Raw genomic sequence first — 19,513 nt, 5'->3', positions numbered from 1 at the left:
TTATTTATTTATTTTTTGTATCATTTACCCCTTATAAAAACAAAGGACACTTATTATTTATTTATGTATTTCAAATAAAGACTCATTTAGTGCTGACCTTTCACAAAAACCAGCATTTAGCTTATGTAACTTGTCGCTTTTGGCTGTGAAGCGCCTGTGAAGTGTCACGTGTCACGGCTCGTATTTGGTGCCTGGAAAAGAAAAACACAAACTCGTGACGCATCCCAGCTTAAAATTAGACTTGCATTTACGCAACACATTTACATAAAGTCCAGCACGTCTGTATATAAATTGTAGGGCTTTGGCCCCACAGTGAACAAAAGAGTTTTCTTCTCATTTCGACAGAGTTGGACTCCTTATTTGGTGTCGACTCAAATATTAATTGGATATATTTAGCAATTATAGATATAGTGGCCCATTTTTCCCCAAAGAATCGATGAAGACGGACAGTATAGTGCAGACTATTCCGCTGAGCGGCAGAAAGCGGAGTCTGATCGAGGACGCGCGGCGCGACAGAGAGAGCGGCTCGTCATCTCCGGGGCCCTCGCGCTGCGGGGACAGCTTCGTGTTTGAGGAGGAGAAGAGCGGTAAAGCCACTCTCAACATCCTCTTTGCGCTCAGAAATGAGAAGAACGCAGGCTTCTTCAAGGCTGGCAAAGTCTTTGAGGTACGTGCTTTTACTTTGGTCATTTTCTCTCATAAATTAGCTTACAGTATTGGTAACATTTTGTTTCGATGTCTGTATCGTGTTTTTCCAATTATTTTATTTGATTAGATTTTTTTCCTAAACGTATGGAAACAGTAGCTAGGCCCTACATTTACAAGAAATTACCTTTTTTTTTGCTTCAAATTGTTTACATTTAATTCAGCCTTTAGACTAGTTAACCTTTGCCTTTTCTTTTTGTAAGTGTTTGGAAATTTTACTAGCAATTTCTGACTGAGTGGAACTTATTTCTATACCGTTTTTTTTTCCAGAGTACCTTTCTATATTTATTTTGCTGCAAATTAAGGTATTAAAAATCTTATTACCTAAACTGTGTTAATTAATGTCAACTACAATGAGAGCTGTTGTTACAAATGTGACACCAACAGAACAAAATACGTGCATGGATTTATTTTGGTAATCAAATATATTTGCACAAAATAATTATCTCCCATTACCACCCCGTCCTAAATATATTCGAAAACAGCAAAAAAAATTATTCTGGGAACAAACACATAAAACACACTAAAAACATAACAGACATGTGCTGCTTTTTTCAGTTGTGTAAAATTTTAGTTGTGGCTCTATATGCATTATGCATGTCTTTTTCATTGCAGGTTCCATAAATAATGTTTTGTGATGAAAACATAATAAAAATGTTTGTCTGGTTTTGCTACTTAGACTTTTGAAGCCAAACTCCTCCATTTAGAGAGTCGACCAAGCAGGAAGTCGAAGAAAATCAGTGGAGATGATCTGGAGTTCTTCATGAGGTGTGAAGTGCACTGCTCCGACACTGACATCTTCATCAACTCCTTAAAAAGAGTTGCAGATGAAGTGAGAATAGTGCAAGAAGAAAAGAGTAGGTGATTTATCTATTCCATATTACATGTACAGCAGACATTCCTTTTCAACTACTTTACAAGGTTCCTTTCATTTTATTTTAACACACAGTTCCTTGGTTTCCAAAGAAGATTTCTGACCTAGATAAATGCAATCATCTAATAACAAAATATGACCCCGATCTGGACCAGGATCACCCTGTAAGTGAAAAACAGTGGTGCTTTTCTTAAAATAGGACATTATTTACATTCTCATTTAAATAATTTGGTATATCATTGAAAATAACGTTTGTATTATTTAGGGATTCAGTGATCCAGAATACAGAAAACGAAGAGGAATAGTTTCTGAACTGGCTTTCAACTATAAGCAGTAAGTCACATGATATTAATTAATCTGAAATAACAACAACAACAATTTTTATTATTATTGTGCTATCTAATCAGAGATTCTCTTTTACAGCAAAAAATATATATTTTAGGCAAAAAATGATCTTTCTTTTGTCATTGTAGTGGAGACCCTTTACCTGTAGTGGAATACACTCCACAAGAGATTGCCACTTGGTAGGTTTCCCAGTTATTTTATTGAGTTTGATCGCTGTCAACTAAATGCCTGTATTTGCATATCAACTGTTTAGAGAAGACTAGTGCGACCGCGTGATTCTAAGAGCTCTTTTTGTGATGAGGCAGGAGGGAGGTCTACAGGACTCTGAGCAATCTGTACCCCACTCACGCCTGCAGACAGTTTCTAGAAGCCCTCGGTCAGCTGGAGAGTGAATGTTTGTATGGAGAGGACAAGATCCCTCAGCTAGGAGAAGTGTCTGCATTTCTTAAAGGTGAACAGGCCTGCTTACAGTATTTCTGTGCGTGCAAAATTAGCAAATTTACACTGACTTATGTTCTGTGCCTGTGTGTGCTCTTGATCAGAGAGGACAGGTTTTCAGTTACGGCCAGTGGCAGGGCTGCTTTCTGCTCGGGACTTCCTAGCCAGTCTAGCGTTCCGGGTGTTCCAGTGTACCCAGTACATTCGTCACCCTTCAGCTCCCATGCATTCCCCTGAACCGTACGTATAAAGACACAAAACAGAATTTTATTAACTTTTTATTGCACAGAATTAATATTTTGACTGTATTTTTCTTTAAAAAGTGACTGCTGCCATGAGCTACTTGGACACATTCCCATGCTTGCAGACAAAGAATTTGCTCAGTTTTCACAGGTATGTTTCTGTGCTACATAATCAGCTTGAAATGAACAGTTAGTTCAACTGGGAAACTACCATTCAACATGCATGCTTTGTTAATACAGATCAGTCTTTTTTAAATGTTCAATCAGTGTTTTTCCATGAATTGAAATACTGGGACACGTTGCATTTGACACTGAACCTTTTACACTGCAGGAGATTGGACTTGCCTCGCTTGGAGCATCAGATGAAGACATTGAGAAACTGTCCACAGTGAGTACATCCTAATGGAAATATTCAGCTGGAGAATACTTCGCTGAAGCTTAATGCATTGAAGCAAGTCTTTAGTGCCCCCTTGTGTTGTATCATTCATATTACAAATTCAAAACAAATGGTTAAATGGCTATTACATATAAATTCTCTGATTCTATATGTGTAGCCTCATAAAACATTTCTAAATTTCACAAACAGCTATACTGGTTTACAGTGGAGTTTGGTCTCTGTAAGCAAAATGGAACAGTGAAGGCCTATGGGGCTGGACTACTGTCCTCATATGGAGAACTTTTGGTAAGAAAAAAAAATGGAGCTCATGAAACATTTCTTATTATTATCAATGTTGAAAACAGTTCTGAATAGATGTGATGAATAGAAACTGCATTTCTTTGAAATTAATTGGATTGCATCTTTCTTCTTTCTCTAGTACGCTCTTTCTAATGAGCCGCAATACAAACCTTTCAGTCCAGCTGAGACTGCGGTCCAACCTTACCAGGACCAGTCATATCAGCCTGTTTACTTTGTGTCCGAAAGCTTTGAGGATGCCAAACGCAAGCTAAGGTAGGTGTTTTCTCAGACAATCTGTAAAAAAACCTTTTTACTGAGGTTGTACAAATGATCAGAAAGCATCATTAGTGACTGCAATTGCTGTTATTCTACAGGCAGTATTCATCCACAATACAGAAGCCTTTCTCTATTAGATATGATCCCTACACTTGCAGCATGGAGGTTTTGGATGAGCCTTCTAAGATCCAGAATGTTTTAGCGCAGATGAGGGACGACCTGAAGATCTTACATAAATCCCTGGAGAGGCTGGGACAGAAATAAACCCTAGGGCGAGATACAGTATCATCAGTAACAACTATTTATTTACTGAAAGCCTTTCTGGATGTGTATGAATATTGCAGATTACACTGCATAATGTCCAGTGTTGAAATGTGTATGTGTGTGTATGTATCACCTTTAAATGTAATCCAGAGTTCTGTTTACCGAAATAATAAATATCTTTATTTTGACTACCGCTGCATGGTTTTCACAGCGATGCCATAGAATAATTATTTTTGTTTCTTCAAAGAACCTTTCAATGAACAGTTCTTAAAATAATTATTTCTTTCTTATTGTGAAGAACATTCTAAAATTCTAAAGAACCTTTTTATGCCACTATAAAGAAACTTTTGTGGAATTCAATATTTCCATGGATGAACAATAGTAATAAAGAATCTTTATATTATGAACACAATAATTCAAAATCCCCCTAAAACATGTAGCTCTTGAAATCCAAAGGCCATATTGGAATAAACCATATCAGAATGAATAAATTATTCATAGGCTATTTGGACCAGTGGGAAACTGAATGTAAAAACCAAAATAAACTAGATTTTTTTCTGGCCCTAAACAGAAAGTACACTCTGCCTACATTTTTCTACACTGTTCGATCACAGTCTGGCAATAGAAAAAGGCAGACAGAGACATAGCTGCCAAAGAAAGAATGGGTATATGTGCACTGTGACACTGGTGAGGTCAACACAGAGTCTGTGGTAAACATAAAGAGGTGACAGAGAAGTGCTTTGATTTCATGCTTTGACTCAAACCTCATGCCACAGTTTTCCAGTTCAGCAGAAATGGATCAAATGCAGATGTCACTGGGGGAAAGACTTGTAAATTTCAGCAAAATCCATCAGTCAGCATTCCTGATCCATGTCTGGTTTGCATATGCATTTACAAGAAAAACAAATTACAATATTTAGGCTATATTAATTACACATACACAATATATTCATTATTTGATACATTATTGTGAGGGATTTTACATTTGGACTCTTTCTGTAGGTTACATCCAGCAGATGGCCTCAAGAGACTGTCTTTATAGATGATTCATTCAAACACTTAATTTAACCAATAATCGATTCTTTCGAAACACTGATTCATTCAGAAAACGCCTGAATGTTTATACAGAGATGTGATGACTAAATTCATCCGAGGCTCCGTTTGAAACTATTTTCCTTGGTGAAGCAAAAAGATATAAAGTAACTGGCAACATTGTCAAACATGTTTGTTATTTAATATTATGTTCCCCCTTTTTTTACTGAACCTTTGTACAAAATAAATAACTCACTCTTAATTGTGCTGCTGTTGCTGTGATCACCTGTCACCTCGTGGCCAAGGCCCAATGTCAGCCATGCTAATATTCAGAATGCAGCTTTCTTGCTAGTATAATATTGCTTAAATGCATCATAAATGAATCATCTTTCCTGCTTTGGCTCCAGCAGGAAAGGAGACCGTTTAGTGGATTAGCCCTACTTTTAACAGATTGACAGCTTGTGGTTGCACAACAGATGGTGTAGGAACAACTACGCAACTGTTCCTTTCATACGAAAAGATTAGGCTACCAGGTCACAGCGTATTCCTCTATATTGGCCCCAGCACAGGCCAAACAATCCTCTAGGCGAAACCACAAAGCGAGCAACCAGGTCACTCTGTGCTGGAATTCATTGAGTTCAGGGGTAAATGAGGTTCTATCAGCTGGCTGGCCTTTGTTTTCCTTGATCGTGTCTAAGAAACGGATCAGAGAGAGAGTTCGTCAAGCAAATAATGTAATAAATGTGGGAGAGAGAAGAGGAGCAGACATCTGCTTTCATAAACCAAATTCAAACACTTAATCGTCCCTCGTATCTCATTTTACATGGAGCTCGACCCAACCCACAAATCCCTCTGAAAACCATAGCTTGGATCCGAATCCATCACGTTCAAAACAAATGTGTGTTACCATAGCAATATGATAACCACTGACGGTTAATGTGAAATTCTATCCACAAAATCTCCAAAACTTATCACGTCATCAGAATACAAGCTTTTCCCTTTGGTATTGTGGAAATTGTGGAGAGCAAAAATCAGGTTTCGGAAATGTGAAAATCACATTCACTATACATCACTATACTGCCACTTTTCAGCCACTGGTTGAAAGAAAGTGCAAGCACAAGTCTTGGTCCTCAAAAGACTTCTACTTACCCAGGAGAGCCCTCATGAAAATACATTATCTCCTGGAATCAAATAGCGCACTCCTTCCTTTTGTTCTTTTTGCTTTGTCTTAAGTAGTGAATAGGATTAGGCCTCTAAAGCTGCGCGGAGGCTCTCAACCTGGTTGGAGTTGCTTTGATCATGATGGGTTTTTTTGTCGTCATTAAAACTACTTGCCAACTTTGGAGGCTTAAGGCATTAGGCCTTTGAAGGAAGGCTTGCATAGTCTTTCTTCATCATTACAGAGCATCTGCTGGAAGAAATGCATAAGCATTCTCTCTCACAACACTGCCATCTTTCCTGCTGACTGAAATATTTCATATGAAAACCAGCATATCCTTTCTATAAGATGGCTACATAGGCTACTCTAATCAGCTGGTTCTTAATAAAAGGCATATTCACAGGACTCAGGCACAGTAATCTAGCCACCAGATGGCAGTCTTGGGTTAAAATCGTTCCTAACCAAATATTGATAATTAAAAGTAGATTTTGGGAAGGTGGTGATCATATTCTCTAAAAGTCCTTTCAGGAATTTCTCAATGCTCTCTCAGAAAGTTATTGTATCCTTTGGAATAGTGTCCCTTGTGTGAGAGTATGTGGAAGAGGCTGACATTGATTTCTCCAAGCTATGCAGCTGGTCCAGCACCAGCCACGTTCAGCTCTACCAAAGCCTCGTTTCAGACCACATTGAACTTATTCAAACAAAGCCAGCAGACCAGGAGAGCAGTAGCATGTTATGATTGCGGATGGCGGTGTGCTTCTGGGCTCCAAGAATCATACAGGCTTGTCTTTCGGGCTTGAAAGAGTGTAGGTTCATTTCTCTCCCCATCTTCTCTGTGCACCCACTTCAGTCTCACCTTAATACTCAGGCACAATATGCCCTACTGTTACACATGGAGCACACGCAAAAGTCTCAGGAACTGCAAGAAAAAACTTCTCCAGGGTTGCTACATGTTGGACCAGTTAATTTCCCCAACTCTTTAACCTGTCCACTTGCAGTGTTAGGAAGGATACTTTGGAAATGTAATAGGTTACAGAATACAAGTTACCCAATTTAAAAAGAAATATGTAGTGTAACTTCCAATTTATTTATTGATGTAACTGATTAAATTTGATTGCTTTTTTACATTTCAAAAGATTGTTTTCAACTGTTATACATTTTTAAACATCTAAACCAACTCTGATTACTTCAAAAGATAAAAATTATAAAAATTTGGTCAGCCACCACAAAATCAGACTTTAGCACTTTTTTTTTTTTTACTTTGAGATGATTCTGAGGTTAAATACTGCTTTAAAATCTCAAGATATGATTTAATAGCTATGATACTGTTTTTTAAACCAAATCTTGCTAGAACAAGGAAAACCTGGCATCTAATAATGCCTTGGAAAAAAAAAACAGTTTTAAAAAATAAAGCATATACATAATCCAAACAGAAAATAAGTTATAGAATAAGCATGTCCTAAACTTTCGAAACATTGTAGTCTCATATATTAGAGCAGTCAATGCAACCTGGGGAAAAAAATCTATTTAATCTGTGTGTGCAAATATTCAGATGTAACCCCCTTTGTGATCATTAACATTTTCATATGTAATCGCAATTTATGATTTATTTCTCAGTAACTGTAACAGATTAGTTGCATTTATTTTCTAAATAAATTAAATAACTAGTTACTCCCCAATACTGTCCACTTGTGATGTGTCTTCCCAAAAACTTGATTAATAATAAGTGATATTTATAAATAATACTTTTTTGCATCATGAAAAAAATAAAACACTAAAATAAAAGCATTTGTTTTAAACAATTTTTTTTTAAAAAAGGTTTAAGATTGTGAATGATTTTGTCATTGATCCAACTAATCTACCTTTTGGCCTCACACCTTCCTGCCCAAACATAGCACAAATGACCTGAGAGGACCCTTGTTCCCCCTTTAGAGCGTATCCTGTGCTTTCCTTGGAAAAAAACACAGCTCACGCCGTCTTGTGTTCTCCTTGCACTTTAGTTTCCCATGCTTGTCTTCATCTTCAAGGTTCAACTGCTGAAGCACAAATAGCATTGCGTCCGTCTCCTCCACCACACATACGTCACAGTCGAGCAGAGGAAGTTCCCCTGTAGTGTTAGGAATGGGACTGCAGATTATTATCCTGTTGGGAGTCAACGAGACTGTCTATATGAGCACCTGTACAGCTTTTTGTCACACACTCAAGCGTTTCTGCGATGAAAACTGCCAGCTCCTGCCGTTCGGCGACCTTTGGCTCAACTTTAAGCCTGCTTGGCAGAACACCACACCAAAAACACTGATACAATGCTTCGCAGAAAAAGGGAAAAAACTGGGGAGAGAGAAAGAGTCTTGTTTCCCACAATTGTTAGTGTGAGTTCTACCCCAAGTGACCTATAAAACAACACACAGTGGAGAACGTAGTGACAGTGCATGAAAAATATGACTTTATTTATTGAAAAAGGAAAACAGAAACACTCTCCAGTTGACTTCTGTCCAGGTTACATCTCTGTCATCCAGAAGAACAGCTTTCGGTCCCCACCGATAACACATAGAGGCAGGGTCCTATGCCAGCTTAGACCAGCCCCCACAGATGCAGAACCAATCATCACAGGCTGCAAAGACATTTGTATCCCATTGTAATGCAAATCTCTTTCAAATTCAAACAACAAAAAGAACATCATTTTACAAACCTGTGGATGCCCCAGATGATGCACCAATAACTGACTGTTGATTTTTCCCGGATAGCCTGTGGTAGCGAAAAGATTCTCATTTGCCCTCGACCATCTGTTGAAGAAAGGCCACCAGGATTATGGTCATGGATGCAGTCTAGCAAAGAAATCATCTGATCATTAAGCAAAAAAATTACCTGAAATGTCTTGCCTTGTCAACATGAGCTGGTCTCTTCTCGAGTGGATAACTACAGGCAAAGCACATCAGCATCATTTACCGACAATTTAATTCACTCCACCTTTAACAAAACTGCTCAGCTGAATGTTGTAATGGTGATTTAGTGTGGAGGAGTTCATGTAAGACTACAAAAGGTTTTAAGGGTTGATGCACATTATGGACAAATTCTGATTCTCAGAAAGATTAGCTAAATTAAGTGGAATAGGTGAGATAGGTCATGTCAACCACACAATAGTTCTACTTTAAAAGCAACTCACTGCCCAAATATAATGCATTTTAGCCACAGAGATAAAGTTGCATTTACCTAGAGCGGGTAATGTCCCAGATCACCCAATCGTTGGCCACCACAGCTCCAACCTTGATAGTGTTTGTGAGACACCAGTCAGCTGACATGAGCGGCACTTGCCCGCTGTCCAGAGACAGAATTGCGTGTTGTGTAACAAGGTCATAGAACCGTATAGTGCCTTTCTTCTCCGCCACCATCAACTGTATTAAAGAAATATATCACACTGAAAGTTCAACTCGAAATCTACATCCCATATAACCATTAGTTCTGTCAGATTTGTTTCTGACCTTGCAGAGGTCCTCAGGGTGCCAACAGACACTTACACCAGGGGAACGCAGTCTGAATGAAATGGTTTCATTACCATCGAGGTTCCACACTCTTTAAGAAGAAAAAGTAACAAAATTATCTTCAGGTAAATACAATACAAAAAAAAAGACATTAAGTATGAGGAAAGCTGTAATATATGTTCACCACAGCATCTATCCTGCATGATGGCCAAAAGATAGAACTTGATCAAAACATTGTTTAGGTTAATTTTACATGCTAAACGGGCTCAAAATGTAACTCAAAATGTAATACAAATTATAAGTGGTGTAATAAAGCACCAGAGGTCATGGTGACACAGCAAATGTTTAAGCAACAGGAAAAGAAATAATGAGGCCTTGCATGGGTTATTACATCACCTCCTGTCCCGATGTGTTCTTACCATTTAAAACATGCACACACACAAAGTCTGAAAGTAAAAATCAAATGAGTCGGTTGCTAAAAAAAGCACTGTCAGAAACAGGACACTAATCAGAAGTGGCATAATCCCAAAAAGAACTCAATTAGGCACACGGAAGGAAGTCAGATTATTAAAAATAACTTGTTATTGAAAAACCATAAACCACTAATCTAAAATAAAACAACAGAATGAGAATGACTGAAGACTATAGAGTTTTGAATACAACTTAAATAGATACAGATTTTAAGCTATAAATGAGAAGAAACATGAAGCATTCAGGACACTTTGCAATCAAGGTATACATTTTATCAGCATGTGTTCCTTAGGAATCAAAGTGGTGACCTTGGAGTTGCCAGCACCATGCTCTACCAGGTGAACTACAGGAACTCTTGCCTGCAGCTGACCTGGATTTCCACTCAGAAGCAGGATGGCCAATACCTCCCAGCCTTATCTTCCTAAGAACACAAGATTTTCATTCCAAATTTGGCCTCGAGGAAATTTGTGAAGGCACGCTAGGGCAAGTGCAGATACAGCAAGAGGCCTGCAAGCAGACGCCATAAATCATTTGGACGGAGAAGACTGGAGATCAGATTCTGGATGGTTTCACTGGAGATCAGATCTTGGGTTTACCACATCACAGAGGCCCTAGTGAAGAGAACCACAAGCTCTCTCAAATGAGTTGAAACTGTGGAGGTTTTCTGGGAAAGTGTGGGGGAAGAGAAGGAGAGGGGGGAGAAGAAGCCCTCCATTAATAGGAAAGACGCACAACCGCTTGGTTGATGAGGTCATTGAGAAGGCACTCCAAAGCCTGTCTGAATGTCAATCGTGGAGTTGGGTAGATTAATATCTGCAGCTGGGCGGTACTTGGAGTACATGCCTTATGCTCAACAGCTCCCAGACGATGGTCTTTCTAAGCACCTAAGCTCTCCCCAACATTTTCCAGGAACTCCTGAACTGTCTCCTCTTGTCTGGGGCATCTCTGCTCTGATCAACTCCTTTGCTGAGTATGAATGAGGTTTCAGACCACACCACACAAACATGGTTAAAACCCCTTTACTCAGAACCCCACGCCAAGCAAGAGTTCAATTGCATGCAAAACCAAAAATTGCCAGCCTTGACAACCACCAGGGTATTTAAGAGGGCGAAAAGTTAGCTCTCTACAACCTTGACAAAGCCAAATGAAGATTAAGACACTAAGCACACAAACACAGTGAGAAGCATCACAGACAATGTGCTACTGCTATTGCATAAGTCTCTCCAATAACTTACGCAGCATTGTGGAATAACATGCGGCAGCCATGTACAATATGAGTTGAAAGAGAGGGAAGTGTTTGAAGTCATGAAAGTTCTAAGAGAGAAAACAAGGGGAGGGTCTGTCTGGCTTGTCTGTGTTTTCCCACACTGCACAACCGGGAAGCTGACCTGAGCGTGCAATGTGATTTTTCAGATGGGGCAGGGGTGAGAAATGCTGAAATTGAGTTAAGAACTGTTGAAACAAACATTTATGGTGGCAACCAGGTCAGGGGTAATTCTTTGACTGAGATGGTGTGAATAACAGTTCTGACCTGACCTGTTTAAACCAACAGTGTTAGTGGTTTTGTTTACATTCAAGTGCTCTCAGTAGCCAAAATTACACTTTTTTGTGGTCTAGTATAATTCATCAATCATGAAGAGAATAAAAAGTTTATAACCTCACACAGAAACAGATGTGAGGCGGGCGAAACCAACCCAAAAACATCTATCGTCATCAGACTCACTTTATAGGACATAATGGCTCAGTTATAAAACTTAGGGAGCTGGTTCATAATAGTACTATGAGAGTACATATTACTACCTCTGAAGTACATATTCTAAAGGTATTAATATGTACCCTTTAGGGAAAAAGGCGGCACTAAGGCAAGGCTGGGCAACTTCGATCTTGGAGGTCCACTGTCCTGATCAGTATAGTTCAAACCCTAATCAAACACATAACTGAAGTTGCTCAGCCTTGCACTAAGGTGTACCTTTGAGAGTACTGCCCTAGTGACAAGCTGTTGAACCGTTAACGGTAACATTTTTCTGTAAACAACATTTCAAGGCATCACATGTTCCTTTGGAAGGCTATTCTGAAAAGTAAGAAGTAAAAGTTTCCCTTCCAAGGGACCTTGTGTTAGTAAAATTCTAAGGCAGTACTGAAAGCCTGTACCAACACACTTATCTATAAAGTGGTCCTCCAGGAGGATCGGAAACAATTTGTAGTCAAATCTACCTTTGGCAATCATAGTGCTATTTGTGTACCAGTTGGAGTTTTTCCCTGTGTTTCAAAAAAGTTACTTATGATGTTCTATTTTGGGCCAAACCCCTTTTCTGTCTTACAGAACTGTTGATGCAAAAAACACCTGTAATTCACTGGAACTAAAGGTATGCCTCATTCTCCTAGCTTGAACTCTGTCAACTCAGCATTTCCTTGTGTGACCTGCACTCCTTAAAGTAATCTGTAGGTGGCACTGAGGCCTGCAACACTACTATAGCAAAAAAACTCCTCTGATCTTCAAAAGGAAACAGGTTGCACTTTTCCCCCGACACACACACACACAGAATTACGTAACACTAGAGGAGATCTGAAATGGTTTGAAATCAAGGCGATTCTGTAATTGAGGTGGCTGATCAAACCCTCAGTGGCGAGATCTTAAAAGGCAGGCAAGATAAAATTTAAATGCCTATGTGGAAGAACAACCCTGCTGAAAAGAACAGGATGTATTTTAACAGGTGTGCTAAAAGAGACTGCAAGTTAGGAAACCTAGTAGGGACACAACCATACTAGCATCCCATGCTGCAGAACAGCATCCTTAAACATATGCTGCTGACCACAACCGGTGGTCCTTTAAACAGGGGAAGTGTGTCATGACATGGATAAACATTCCAGCTGAGAGCCACATTTGTATGCAAAAGCTGTTTGTGTGGCCTGACTGAAAAAGGTTCACTCTCTTTCTCTAATATTAACCTGATCTTTCCCTTGTTCCACCTCGCTGTTCCTCCTGCGTCCCATATTTTCTCAACGTGACAGAATTTAAATCTTTCTGCAGATGGAGCGCTCTACTATTTTTCTCTGGCTCCACAGGATAATCCCTTCAGTGGCCCCTCTGCTCTCCCACCAAACACACTATCTCTGACTCAAAATCCACTGACCAAAGCAACATATATCAACATCTGTATCTAAATTCTGATGGGCATGTGTAAACTATGGTTTTGGCGGGCACTCTGGGTAACGTTTGGCTGTTTTCCTTATGAGCACGACCACAGCGAGACACCAAATCTCAAATCATCATATCAAATCTCTCATTTGAGCTGGCAGTTCAGGATTAGTAATATATGGTAACTGCAGTGGTTTGCACCTTACTGTGCTGTCGGGTGGGCCATGATTTATTCATAAGAGATGGTTATTACTTAATCAAAATAATAGGCTGCTTCTAACTGAGCCAATCTTAGGGGTGTTAGGGATTACAAAAGGGGTTTCAGCACATACAGGTTCCAGCAGAGAAGAAGCCCATTACTGCCGAAGCTGCAAACTGAAACGGTCTCACCCCCGGGCCCTGACTATGATAAAGATCTGCGATCCTCCTTTAATCACAGTCTGAAGTTCTACCAACATCAATAAAACAGCTGCGAGAAGAGCAGCGCACTCCTATTCTCAATGTTGCACCACCCAGATGAAAAGTGTTTGAAAACATTATCACAGCACAATGGGTCAGTGCTGACATTAGGTCACATGCTGACACTGGCAGTGTATGCACTAAGAAATGCACAGGGCTTGAAGCACATCCACAAACATCCCAGCGCAGATTATGTGAAACATGATGGTTAATATCAAGAAAGGGATGCAATGTCTATAACGCAATGGGACAGAAATGGCAAAAGCAACTGATCATGTTGAGAAAATATGGTTACACCATCCAAATTTTAAGACGTATATCGTAAAACTGTCATGGCAAGGTCTGCAGAAAAGGATCAAATAGCTGAAAATTGGATGTCTATAAGGAAAACTACCATCTTGGTCCTCGTCCACCTTGAAGCCATTAGGGTTTGCAAGCTGGGAAGAGAAAGGCCGGGCCATTGAGTTGTGGCAGGCCGCAGAGCTGCAACATCCAGGTGTGTCAGTTACACGGTTCTGACGCAAAAGGGAAGACCCGAGCCTCCAGGAGTGCTCTCTTACATTACTTCTGACTGCCAGGAAACCGCACTTACCTCAGTGGCTGATTGGTGGGGCCACATTCGTGGAGCTCATTAACTGTGGCCGTGGAGAGGAAAAGGCTCGGCTGCTGATTGGATTTCCACGTTTAACCAATTACTTAGAAAAACTCTGTGAGCAAGTGGCGGTTGACGCTAACGCAGAGCAACGGCGAGCCGTGTTGTGTTTAGTGTCGGGTTTCAGTGTGGAAATTTGGTCAAGACTTTCTGCATCATTAACAGAGAACAGAACGCACTCACACACATATATTTCACTTTCTCACACTCATACACTCGGACTGCAGTGCAACTAACCTGCAAGTGTGGTCATCGCTGACAGAGGCTATTTGCTTTCCTTCTGCAGGCTCAAACACTAGATGATTGATGTAGCTGGTGTGGCCTTCCATCACCTAGACAACACAAGAAATCATTCACTGTATGAACGTTCTATAAGTCAGCCAAAGATAGAAAGAAACATTACTGTACAATGGTTTTCATTTCTGGGTGAACTAGTTATTCCTTTAATTTTATATCACCAGCAAATAAACAGAGTGTACAGGAGAAGAAAGAGCTACCTTTACATCACAATTGTTTTGAAGATCAGATGTCCAAAGCCTGACTTTTCTGTCAGCCGCTGCGGTGCAAAACCTGAAATGGGGTGGGGGTTAAAATAATACACTGCATTTAGTCATCATCATGTACGTGGGTTTGTAACAAACCACAGTCAGAAGATAAAACACTGGAGAGATTACAAATGTTAAAGACAAACAACCAAAGTCAGAAATTCGTCACGCCATTTTCACATTTGTCTGTTCAAAATCCAACCAAACCTAATAAAACAGCTCTGCCACTAATCAGCAGCAGCAATTATTCACACAATTACACTAACTCACCTCTGACAAGAAAAACACTTTTAGTTAGAGAGTCACACGCACATTTTTATGTTACCATACCACACACAGACAAAATCTTCTTCCATCTTATAACAAACAAAAATCACACCAGTTCTTGCCACGAAAGGTCAGATTACCATCACATCGTTCTATCAACATGTTCATTTGCAAGTTGTCTTTGGCTAGATTGTTGCACGGATGGCGTAACTTCACAACGGTACCAATCGTTTACATGCCAGCAGTACCAGCAGGCAATGAGTCAACCTGTCAATAACCTCTGACTCCATGTCAACCCAGCCCACGAAACCTTAATAAGATCTCTAGTACTCCGTTCCCAAGAGATACACCTACAGTGAAAAAGAAAATAAACTCAAATAAAAGGCAGTGCACGCTACACCTTCCGCCCTGACCACAGCATGGCCAGGAAATAACTCTGCCGTTCCCATGCTGCTAAACCTACAGGAAACTTGCAAATGGAGAAAAACTAACTTGGAAGTTTTTAGAATTGCATGGAAATACAGTATGTCCAGCTATAGAAAGGCTCTAAAAACTGCTAGGGCAGAGCATATCCACAAACTCATAGAAAATAACCAAAACAATCCAAGGTTTTTATTTAGCACAGTGGCTAAATTAACAAATTACCAGACGCCACCTGATTCAAATATTTCCACCAACGTTAAATAGTAATGACTTTATGAATTTCTTCACTGATAAAATAGATAACATTAGAAATACAATAGTGAATGTAGATTCAATAGCGTCTAAAACTTCAGTTTCATCCATCGCACCCAAAGATAAACTGCAGTGCTTTACAAATATAGGACAGGAAGAGCTAAATAAACTTATTACTGTATCTAAACCAACAACATGTTTATTAGATCCTGTACCCACTAAATTACTGAAAGAGTTGTTACCTGTAGCCAAAGAACCGCTTCTCAATATTATTAACTCGTTATCTTTAGGTCACGTCCCAAAACCATTCAAGCTGGCAGTTATTAAGCCTCTTATTAAGAAACCAAAACTAGATCCTAGTGAACTGGCAAATTATAGGCCTATTTCAAATCTTCCATTTATGTCTAAAATTTTAGAAAAAGTTGTGTCTGCTCAATTGAGCACCTTCCTGCACAAAAATGATCTGTATGAAGAATTTCAGTCAGGTTTCAGGCCCCACCATAGCACAGAAACTGCACTTGTTAAAATTACAAATTACCTGCTTCTTGCGTCAGATCAAGGCTGCATCTCATTTCTAGTTTTACTTGATCTTAGTGCTGCGTTCGACACCATAGATCATGACATACTCATAGATCGATTACAAAACTATACAGGTATTCAAGGGAAGGCTCTAAGATGGTTTAGATCCTACCTGTCCGATCGCTACCATTTTGTTTACTTAAATGGGGAGTCATCTCATTTATCATCAGTAAAATATGGAGTGCCACAAGGATCCGTCCTAGGTCCCCTTCTATTTTCAATATACATGTTGCCCCTTGGTAATATTATTAGAAAATACGGAATTAGCTTCCACTGTTATGCTGATGATACTCAGCAATATATCTCAACGAGACCAGATGAAACCTCTAAATTATCTAAGCTAACAGAGTGTGTTAAAAATGTAAAAGATTGGATGACCAATAACTTTCTCCAATTAAATTCAGATAAGACAGAGATATTAATTATTGGACCAAAAAACACTACACAGAATCTTGTAGATTACAATCTGCAACTAGACGGATGTAATGTTACTTCTTCTACAGTCAAAAATCTGGGTGTTATATTAGACAGCAACTTGTCTTTTGAAAATCATATTTCCCATGTTACAAAAACTGCATTCTTCCATCTTAGAAGCATTGCCAAGCTACGAAACATGTTGTCTGTTTCTGATGCAGAAAAGCTAGTACATGCATTCATGACCTCTAGACTGGACTATTGTAATGCACCTCTAGGTGGTTGTCCTGCTTCTTCAATAAACAAGCTACAGGTAGTCCAAAATGCAGCGGCTAGAGTCCTTACCAGGTCAATAAAATATGATCATATTACCCCAATTTTACAGTCTCTGCACTGGCTACCTATTAAGTTCCGTATCAGTTACAAATAAAAATTATCATTACTTACCTATAAGGCCTTAAATGGTTTAGCTCCTGCGTACCTAACTAGCCTTATACCACGTTACAATCCATAACGCTCCCTAAGGTCACAAAACGCTGGACTTTTGGTAGTTCCTAGGATAGCAAAGTCCACTAAAGGAGGTAGAGCTTTTTCACATTTGGCTCCCAAACTCTGGAATAGCCTTCCTGATAATGTTCGGGGTTCAGACACACTCTCTCTGTTTAAATCTAGATTAAAAACGCATCTCTTTCGCCAAGCATTTGAATAATGTATCTTAAATTGTGAGTATAGTTGTATCTGATCAAATGTGCATTCTTATTCTTTAGCTTGGGTTAAACTAATTAATTTTACTTTGTTGGAACAGCAGCTATGCTAATGATGTCTCTATTTGTTTCTATGTTTACATCCCGTGGTAAATAGGATTTACACAAGCTCCAGTCTGGATCCAGAACACCTGAGAAGAGATGATGCTGACCCTCAGAGGACCCCAGATGATGCTAACCCTGAATCAACAACAGAACTAACAAATATTGCTACAAGTGTGACTGCATCATATAATAATTATTAATAATATTAATAATGTTCATCATCTGGCTGACTACGACTTGTATACATTTTTCTACAAATCCTGTCATACGTGCACAAACTGACAGTCACCACTTATAAGCTATTACTAAATATTGTAGAAACAATTTTCTGTAAAGTTGCTTTGTAACGATTTGTATTGTAAAAAGCGCTATACAAATAAACTTGAATTGAATTGAACTTCCCTACCAGGAGCAGAACCTTCCCAAGTTCACAGCTTAACGAAGAACATGTCAGACTGACAACATCTTATTAGACTCTTGATACAAACCAGATCAAACTACAGCTGTGACGGACACTTTCCACTACTTGACATGAACATACAAATCTTGGTAATGAATCGATCCCTGGAAAATGGGTCTCTCGTGATAAAACCATGTTCTGAGAAAACACATTTGTTTGAACAAAAATGAGTATGTTTGTGCATGTGTGGTAAAATATCTCAACTCTCAAATATCCCAAGTGACTCAGACATCAATTAGGCCGGGTATTTCCATAGTACAATACAGAAAAAGCATATTTATCTAACATTTAAAAGAATATCAGAATTTGTTGCAGTAAAATAAATCAATTATTTACGGTGTCTGAGCCTCTAATGAAGAGAAGGAACCCGGTTGTAGATGAAGAACTGTATGGTGTCTGGCATTGAGATCTGTGCTACTTCCATACATCATCACAATTCCCCATCTTATATTACACACACACACATTGTAATCCATCAGTTTTCACATAAAAAAAAACAACACATTCTCAAAGCCATACCTGATGACTGGAGGGAGCTTGTCCAGACGCGCTTCAGGGCTCCATGCAATAGCATCCACACGTACTCCATGCAAGAACACTTGCAAAGAAGAGAATTCTACATCCTCGACCTCTGTGTCTTCCTCCTGCACAAATAGAAATCACTAGACTGGTTGACAGGAAATAATCTGCCCTCATGCACCATCCTCATAAAAACACGGTTTTCTCATACATTGATATGGATGGTTATATTCCGAGCAGTACTATATCTGTATAGATATAGATATAGATATATATATATAGTATGAATGCAATCTGGGTGTTCCACATTCATCATCATGTCATTGTCTATGAACTTTAGCATCAGTTGCATGACCACAAATCCTCTCCTGTGGCCTCATGGAATAGTAAAATGTGCATTGGATGTGCACTTTAAAATGTGCCTGCTGTTTTATGAAGTTTTTTCCCCTGCTATATGGTAAGGAAATATTCAATGCTGCAGCCATTGTGTACATTTTCTGAATGTCTGAATTTCCCAGACAATCTTGCAGAATGCCATTTGTCCTGTTGTATTGTATACGATAGTTCCCATTATCCCATAAAATGACTTGATCTTTCATTCAATAACTTGTTGAACTAGTGCGACTAGTGCGACAAATGATCAAAATGCAATATAATGCTCATAATGAAATAATTACACTTACAATTGAAATGCAACTTGTAGTTGGTGTGAAATATATTGCCAGCAAATTTTGAATGGTGGTCAGATAACAGATAACAATACTTCTAGGAACCTGAACGCGTAGTGGTATTTCTAACAGGACCGTGGTAACCAGCCAAACCTTGACTCCTTGGTCGTACAAACTATTTTAAAAACGAATTTAAAGTTGTATACTGCCCAGTCCTTTCTGAACACAGTTCTGGAGTTTCATGGAAGAATGGATGTTTTGTTGGAAAAAATTGTGATTACATGAGACTGCCAAAGAGAACTCATTACACCACGGCATCCTAATTCACATACCCTTCAAAATATCCTAAATAGTAATCGAGATTAG

General features: G+C 39.1%; 2 protein-coding genes across 2 annotated transcripts in view; one reads left to right on the top strand and one right to left on the bottom strand.

Annotated features, from left to right (window-relative positions):
* The first annotated feature begins 36 nt into the window (after positions 1-36).
* Positions 37-4,008, top strand: th2 (tyrosine hydroxylase 2). The gene is made up of 12 exons (XM_059511193.1): positions 37-667; positions 1,385-1,562; positions 1,655-1,743; positions 1,845-1,912; positions 2,053-2,103; positions 2,230-2,375; positions 2,467-2,602; positions 2,686-2,755; positions 2,936-2,992; positions 3,191-3,286; positions 3,420-3,553; positions 3,655-4,008. The coding sequence occupies exons 1-12, from the start codon at positions 437-439 to the stop codon at positions 3,818-3,820; spliced, it is 1,422 nt and encodes a 473-aa protein (XP_059367176.1). The 5' UTR covers positions 37-436; the 3' UTR covers positions 3,821-4,008.
* A 4,423-nt stretch (positions 4,009-8,431) lies between these two features.
* nup37 (nucleoporin 37) overlaps positions 8,432-19,513 on the bottom strand; it is a 12,560-nt gene continuing 1,478 nt past the window's right edge. The window contains exons 3-10 of the mRNA XM_059511182.1: positions 18,480-18,604; positions 14,709-14,781; positions 14,449-14,543; positions 9,491-9,581; positions 9,222-9,403; positions 8,877-8,927; positions 8,701-8,794; positions 8,432-8,622 (exon numbers count right to left, since the gene is read on the bottom strand). Coding sequence (XP_059367165.1) covers positions 8,509-8,622; positions 8,701-8,794; positions 8,877-8,927; positions 9,222-9,403; positions 9,491-9,581; positions 14,449-14,543; positions 14,709-14,781; positions 18,480-18,604 — 825 coding nt within the window. The 3' untranslated portion in view covers positions 8,432-8,508. The remainder of the gene's footprint in view (positions 8,623-8,700; positions 8,795-8,876; positions 8,928-9,221; positions 9,404-9,490; positions 9,582-14,448; positions 14,544-14,708; positions 14,782-18,479; positions 18,605-19,513) is intronic.

Source organism: Carassius carassius, chromosome 26 (assembly GCF_963082965.1).
Source record: "Carassius carassius chromosome 26, fCarCar2.1, whole genome shotgun sequence".
NCBI classification, from domain to species: domain Eukaryota; kingdom Metazoa; phylum Chordata; class Actinopteri; order Cypriniformes; family Cyprinidae; genus Carassius; species Carassius carassius.
The sequence above is the reverse complement of the archived record's forward strand: the minus strand, read 5'-3'. Positions and strand labels throughout refer to the sequence as shown.

What these genes read in the sequence shown, in the direction of transcription:
- th2 (XM_059511193.1), top strand. Translation starts at nt 437, where the DNA reads ATGAAGACGGACAGTATAGTGCAGACTATTCCGCTGAGCGGCAGAAAG. An exon ending in ACATTGAGAAACTGTCCACA is followed by an intron (nt 2,993 to 3,190) that starts GTGAGTACATCC and finishes TTTCACAAACAG; the next exon opens with CTATACTGGTTTACAGTGGA. An exon ending in CCTCATATGGAGAACTTTTG is followed by an intron (nt 3,287 to 3,419) that starts GTAAGAAAAAAA and finishes TTCTTTCTCTAG; the next exon opens with TACGCTCTTTCTAATGAGCC.